Raw genomic sequence first — 7,469 nt, forward strand, 5'->3', positions numbered from 1 at the left:
GTCACAGTCCCTCAAACTGTTGGTGGGCCGGATAATAATTTGAAAAAACACACTGCACATATCTTATTTGTAGTGCAAAAGACACTTAAAAACAATACAATTGTTAAAACGAAGAACATTTTTAAAAATATAAACTTATTAGTATTTCCATGGGAAGTGTGGGCCTACTTTTGGCTGATGAGATAGGATTGTTGTTGTTATTGTGTGCTTTCAAGTCATTTCAGACTTAGGCTGACCCTGAGTGAGGGCCGTGTAAATGACCTTGGAGTGCCGCATCCAGCCCCTGGGCCTTAGTTTGAGGACCCCTGGTCTATAGCTTTAAAAAGTCCTTCCTCTTTGCATGAGGCAGGGCATTGTGGGCAAGCATACAGATCCTGAGTTGTTTATTCAGCTCCACAGTTGCACAAGGTGGAGGATTCTTCTAGGTAGTGCCATTTTACCAGGTTGTCCTTTGATCTACCCCCTCCACTTCTGAGTCTGTTCAGGGACTTCCAAGTTGCCCATTCTTGGTTTGCCGCTGGAGGAAGACCCTTGTAGGGGGCCACCTCTTAGAATTTCCGACTGAATTTATATCAGTGTCAAGATTTGAATCCGGTGTTCTTTGTTGAAGCTGACCTCTTTGCCCACACTGTCTGCCTTCCAGTTGGTGGAGAGGACCATGACAGTCAGCGTAATATTGTTTCCCCGTGTGCACAGGTAGAGTTCCCAGAAGCCCGGATCTTTGAGGAAACCCTGAACATCCTCATTTACGAGACGCCGCGAGTGCCGGACAGAGCCCTCCTGGAGGCAACTGGCGGAGTGGCTGGCGGAGGTGGGGGCCCCCTCCGTGCCGGTGATGACGAAGATGGACGAGAGCACCGTGTCCGACGCATCCATGTCCGTCGACACATCATGCACGATGAGCGCCCTCATGGCCACCAAACAGTTTTCAAAGACTGATCCTTCCTCATTCCTGGTACCCTCATTACTCCATCCATTCAGTGCCAAGCCTTTCCTCACAAGGTCTTCTCAGTGGTATTCACGTCTTTTCAATCCCTTTTCTCTTTCTATTGTTCGTTGACTTCATAACCAACCCAAATCCGCTTTCTTACCTTTATTGTAACAGTTCATAACTGGACCCACTTTCTATTTTACTGTCATGTTTTTTTCGGTTATTGATGTATCCTTTACATTTGAGTCTTAACGCTTTTGACTTTCCACTTGTTTTTGTTCTGAACCTTTCCTTTCCTTCTATATTCCACTCCAAACTGGGCTGCGGCCCTTTCTTCCTGTGACTCATAATATCTTTCTTTTAGAACGGAGACCTCTTGGCTCTTAACTTACGATCCTTGAAACACCTTCAATGTAAAATAGCTGTGTTGAGGTAATGCATATTAATCAAAGGCACCTACACTGCTTCTCAGCTAAATAATGTACAGTACCTTGACCTGTTATTGTTTTCTTTTTCAGAAGTCAAAGGCAAGAAGTTGCTTAGGTTGGTATGTGTATATATGTCCACACACACAAGCCCCACAGGTACATATAAACTCTTAGTTCCTCAGTTCACAGTGTCTGGTCTCTTTGATCTTCCGTCCTTACCTTACGACAGGTTTTATTCTGAATACACCACCCTTTCTAAAGTTGTGTTGTCGAAGGCTTTCATAGCTGGAATCACCAGGTTGCTGTGAGTTGTCTGGGCTATATGGCCATGTTCCAGAAGCATTCTCTCCTGATGTTTTGCCCACATCTATGGCAGACATCCTAAGAGGTTGCCTCTGAGGATTGCTGCCATAGATTTGGGTGAAGCATCAGAAGAGAATGCTTCTGGAACATGACCACAGAGCCCGGAAAACTTGCAGCACCCCACTTTCTTAAATTGTTTACCTGGTTCCATTACATCACCTGTATGAAGGGAAAAATCTGTATTTAAGGTACTTGAAATGTTCTGGTTAAAGCTGTGACTACATGCGTTTAAAAAGTTTACAGTGGGCTAATTTGCAGTGGAATAACTACAGTGGAATACATTGGTTATAAATCCATGAGTATTTTTAGAGCAGATTATTTTAAACTGGGTTTCGTTGCCTGTACACCCGGATGAATAAATCCAGTTTAGAATAATTCAAAAGAAAGTTTGCATATTGGCCCTCTCATTAGAACAGTTGGTATGCATTCCTGAAACCAGTTTCCTTTCTTTGCCTGTTCTTCTCTTGTGAGGGAAGTTCTGGATCTGTTCACAGCTATTTTCCCCCTCTGAATCAAAAAACCCAGTTGACAAGGTCTCTTTAAGTGTGTGTCTTGCAATCCGAATCCATCTGGATCCATCACCCACTTATTGCAGGCATGGGCAAACTTTGGCCCTCCAAGTTTGCCCACACCTGACTTAGTGCATATACTATGACATCTAGTGTTTCAAAATACCCCAGGTGTTTCAGAAACCCCATTTAGTAGGCATCCATCCAAACAACATAATATAGTCAAAACGATTGCTGCCCTTCTCCTGCACAACGTAGTGCAAGATTCAGGTATAGATTTCTGATTCCCTTATTTATCCTCATCTGTCATCAGAATATTATTCTCTCCTGTCCTCGCCTTCAAATGCTTTCAGTCCCTTTGTTCTACAGAGGGAAGGGTACGCATCTTCACACCACCTTATGTAAAGTGTAACATAGGGATACCAACATCCCTCTGAGCCCTTTCTTCGGTGGTGTTGGGATGGGGGAAGAGGAGGGAAGGTGAGCTTGTAATGAACCGTTGCATTTATAAAAATGAAGTACGCGTAAAGATATTTTTGCAAGGGAGAAGGTGTTCTTTTTCCTCTCCCCTCTTTGTTGTTTTTTTTCTTTCGTTCTGTATATCCTCCCCTCCCTGGAGGAGGTAATCTTGCATTAATTATTGTAACTTTTTTTGTATTTGCATAATTTATTTTAAATTGTGGGTTTTTTTCTATTAAATTATTGTAATAAAGGTTCCTGCTTTAAAAAATATGTCGTATTTTCTGATTTTTGGTATGAAAGAGAGGGATGTTGAGCGAGTGGGCTTATTAACAAAAGACCCTCATAAATGCAGAGTAATTTATTAGCAGCAGCGTGATACCAGCAGCAGTAGCCCAAAGTGATAAAAAGAACAAAAACACACAGACCCATGTTATCTCTTCCTTAGGAGGCTTTTCTTTATAGCAAAATAATATGGTTGCACTATTTACAATAACAAGGGAGAAAGGCCTCAGAGTGTGAGGTCGACCTCATTAGGAGAAAGCCTTGTGTGTGAAGCTCCAGTGTGAAGATTGAACTTGATCTTCACACTGGAGCTTCACAAGGCTTTCTCCTGATGAGGTCTACCTCACACTCTGAGGCCTTTCTCCTACAGTGAGGCCTACTACCACTGAGATCTATTCTCCCACTGAGGTGTTCACTCACACAGAGAGACCTTCTCACAGACAGATCGTTCTCTCACTGAGGTTTACCTCAAACTGATGGCTACTAAGCTATAGGCATACCTGCTTATATAGAACAGCAGCTTTTGCTGAGTCATTACTTTCATTCAACACTTTCAATGCTTGACTCACATATTTGTAATTTAAAAATACTTAAAAGTTTAAATATTTCTGACAAGGGAGGCATAGAGATACTTTCTCAAGGGATTTCCCATACCTGTACTGGCATCTATAGTGCTTTAAAGCATTATTATTTATTTTCAGTATTTATATTCCACCCTTCTCACCCCGCAGGGGACACTGGGCGCATTACAGTGTACACATATATGGCAAACATTCAATGCCAATTAGACATACAACATATATAGACATACACAGAGGCTATTTAACTTTTTCTGGCCGCCCGGGGAGCTGTCGCTTTCATTGTCCATCTGCGACACTGATGAAGTACTTCCGCATTCCCCGCATGCTTTTGCTGGAGTGCTTTTTGCTGGAGTCTTTTTATGGCCTCATAAATCAGTTAATTAGCCTCCCCACACATAGGTGGTACCTAATTTTCCTACTTGACAGAAGCAACTGTCTTTCGGGTTGCAAAGGTCGACAACAAGCTACACAAAATTGGCCGGAATCTCACTCCGACCCGGGCTGGCTTCGAACTCATGACCTTCTGGTCAGAGTGCTCTTAATGCAGCTGACACTCAGCCAGCTGCGCCACAATCCCGGTGCAATCTAGTGTCGTCTCTTTCAAAAGGAGATGAATAGGCTGAACATGTAGGCATGCTTGCTTAGTAATTTCAGTTTTCCCAAATTCTACGTTGGGAGGAACCACCACCAATCCTTTCCCATTACTGCTGGATAAAACAATATGGGTCGAAACTTAGCACCTTCTAAAGTGAGAAATAGTTTGGAATGGCCTCAGAGAAAGTTATGTCAGTGTTTTGGGTAGAGAACAAAGTCTGGTTATATCAAACTTATTTTCTGCTGGCATTGAATCGGAAAATACTATAAGCCAATAGTTTGCCTTGAAAAAATCTTTAAGGTCCCTTTATGTGGGCAAAATATAACCACCTTAGCTACTACAGGGTGAGGCAGCATAGCTTCCTTTTTTAAAATGTGCGCCATTCAGTCGGTTGAAGACATAGCGGAGCGCGAGTGGTCTCGTTTGAGAGGCAGGAGTATAAAGTTTTGTCCTGACACAGTTCAGTCGCCATCATGCGTTGGAACAGGGAGGAATGTGCTTTTGCTATTGAGGCCCACTTTTCGAGTGGATTTGGAGTGGCCAGCTCACTCTCCAGATTTGGCCCCTTGTGATTTTTTTCTATGGGTTTTTTTTTTAATCCCATGTTTATGTGAAATGTCCAAGGACCCTATAAGATTTGAAGACCAACATCCAGGAAGAAATTGCTAACATAAAAAAGGAAGGTATGCTGCCTCACCCTGTATTAGGTGCTGAAAGGAGTTCAGTAGGCCCTTAATACCCACTGGAGTTTGGTTCTAGGACCCATGTGGATAACAAAATCAGTAGATTTTGGTATCCATTATATACTGTGGCATAGTAAAATGGTGTGTCTTATATAAAAGGGCAAAATCAAGGCTTGCTTTTGTTGATTCTTTAAAATATTTTCAATCCGTGGAAGCTTGAATCTGTGGATATGGAGGGCTGATAGATGTTTTGTGTGTATGTACAATTGATCTTGCTTTGTACTGTATTTAATACGTTGGAAGCCGTTTCGGGTACCTTTGTGGGAGAAAAGCAGGATATAAATAAAGATTATTATTAGACTGTTTTATTCCAACTTTTGGCCCTCCTTGTAGGCTAGGCACAGGCAAACTTCGGCCCTCCATGTGTTTTGGACTCTACGTGTGTCTATATATATAAGAGTGAAAATATGTACCGTAAGTATCCGTTGTATGCCTGTACGTATTTACGTATTTTTCAATGGCTCCCACATTCAGAGAGCCCTGACAGATCTGGACCAAACTTGGCACACAGCCTACCCGCCCCCCAAGACTGACAGAAAAAACTGGAAGGGTTTGGGGTGGGGGGTTAACTCTGAAATGGGAGTTATAGTTCACCCTGCATTAAGAGAGCCGTGACTCCCTGCGACGCTGGATCAGACCAAATTTTCCCTCCAAACTCCATCTGTGTTCATATTTGGGCATATGGAGTATTCATGCCAAGTTAGGTCCATATCCATCATTGTTTGAGTCCACAGTGCTCTCTGGATGTAGGTGAACTACAACTCCAAAACCAAAGGACACTGCCCACTAAACCCTTCCAGTATTTTCTGTTGGTCATGGGAGAACAGTGTGCCAAGTTTGGTTCAATTCCATCATTGGTGGGGTTCAGAATGCTCTTTGATTGTAGGTGAACTATAAATCCCAGCAACTACAATTCCCAAATGACAAAATCAATTTTTTGAGTGAAGGACATACATTGGGTTGTTAGGTGTTTTGTTGCCAAATTTGGTGTGATTTCATTCATTGGTTCTTTTGTTTTTAAGGTACTCATTATGCACAGAGCATTTATATATAGATACTAGCAGTCCCCTGCCACACGTTGCTGTGGCCCAGTCTGTTGATATGGAAAATAAAGTAATGAGAAAGTACTGGTTTCTAATATATGTAATTTCTTTATGCTTGTGGGTAAACAGTATTTCTTGCTGTTCCTTTGTCAGTGTTGATGTGGAGAGTGTCTGGCTTGCCTACTCTGGAACATGCAACACATTATTGTCCTTCACGGGTCCCTTTCAAATCGATGATACTATATCTGTGTGTGTGTGTGTGAATCATATCTATCTATATCTCTGGCTGGATGGCTCTTTGTCAGGAGGGCTTTGATTACGTTTTCTTGCCCTGGAGAGGGGAGTTGGATTGGATGGCCTTAAGTATTTTCTGTTGGTCATGGGGGTTCTATGAGGGAAGTTTGACCAAATTCTGTCGTTGATGGGGTTCAGAACACTCTTTGATTGTAGGTGAACTATAAATCCCAGTAACTACAACTCCCAAATGACAAAATAATTTTTTTGAGTGATGGTTATTCCTTGGGTTAGTAGGTGTCTTGTGGCCAAATTTGGAGCCAATTTGTTCAACAGATTTTGAGTGATGATGTCACTCAAAAAGAACAAAGCATATATATATGCTCTGTGCATAATGAGTACCTTAAAAACAAAAGAACCAATAAACGAAATCACACCAAATTTGGCAACAAAACGTCTCACAAGGAGTGACCATCACTCAAAAAATTATGATTTTGTCATTTGGGAGTTGTAGTTGCTGGGATTTATAGTTCACCTACAATCAAAGAGCATTCTGAACTCCCATGACCAACAGAAAATACTGGAAGGGTTTGGTGGGCATTGACCTTGAATTTGGGAGTTGTAGTTCACCTACATCCAGAGAGCACTGTGAACTCAAACAATGATAGATCTGGATCAAACTTGACACAAGCACTCAATACGCCCAAATATGAACACAGATGGAGTTTGGGGAAATAGACCTTGACATTTGGGATTCACAGTTCACCTACAACCAAAGAGCATTCTGAACCCAACGAATGACAGAACTGGGGCAAACTTCCCACACAGAACCCCCATGACCAACAGAAAATACTTAAGGCCATCCAGTCCAACCACGTTCACCAGGGCAAGAAAACGTAATCAAAGCCCTCCTGACAAAGAGCCATCCAGTCATAGCTATAGATAGATAGACAGATAGATAGATAGATAGATATAATTCACACACACACAAATATAGTATCCTAGATATGAAAGGGACCCTTAAAGAAGGACAATGATATGTTGCATATTCCAGAGTAGGCAAACCAGACACTCTCCACATCAACACTGACAAAGAAACAACAAGACATATTGTTTACCCGCAAGCTTAAAGAAATTACATATATTAGAAACCAACATCTTCTCATTACTTTATTTTCCAGATCAACAGACTGGGCCACAGCAACGCGTGGCAGGGGACACCTAGTATGTATATATATATATATATATATATATATATACACACACACACACACACACACACACACACACATATATAT

The 7,469-nt window shown here is 41.9% G+C and overlaps 1 protein-coding gene across 2 annotated transcripts in view; it reads left to right on the forward strand.

Annotated features, from left to right (window-relative positions):
- KCTD13 (potassium channel tetramerization domain containing 13) overlaps positions 1-7,469 on the forward strand; it is a 131,449-nt gene that overhangs the window by 9,804 nt on the left and 114,176 nt on the right. Inside the window, exon 7 of one of the 2 annotated variants that reach the window (XR_010910124.1) lies at positions 697-2,342. Coding sequence is in view for 1 of the 2 variants with exons in the window: in XM_060780255.2 (XP_060636238.1) it covers positions 697-939 (243 nt within the window). In the remaining variant the exon portion in view is untranslated. Of the gene's footprint in view, positions 1-696; positions 2,962-7,469 lie in introns of those variants that run through there. The other variant, XM_060780255.2, reaches the window with a different exon arrangement.

This window comes from Anolis sagrei, chromosome 6, assembly GCF_037176765.1.
Source record: "Anolis sagrei isolate rAnoSag1 chromosome 6, rAnoSag1.mat, whole genome shotgun sequence".
In the NCBI taxonomy this organism is placed as follows: domain Eukaryota; kingdom Metazoa; phylum Chordata; class Lepidosauria; order Squamata; family Dactyloidae; genus Anolis; species Anolis sagrei.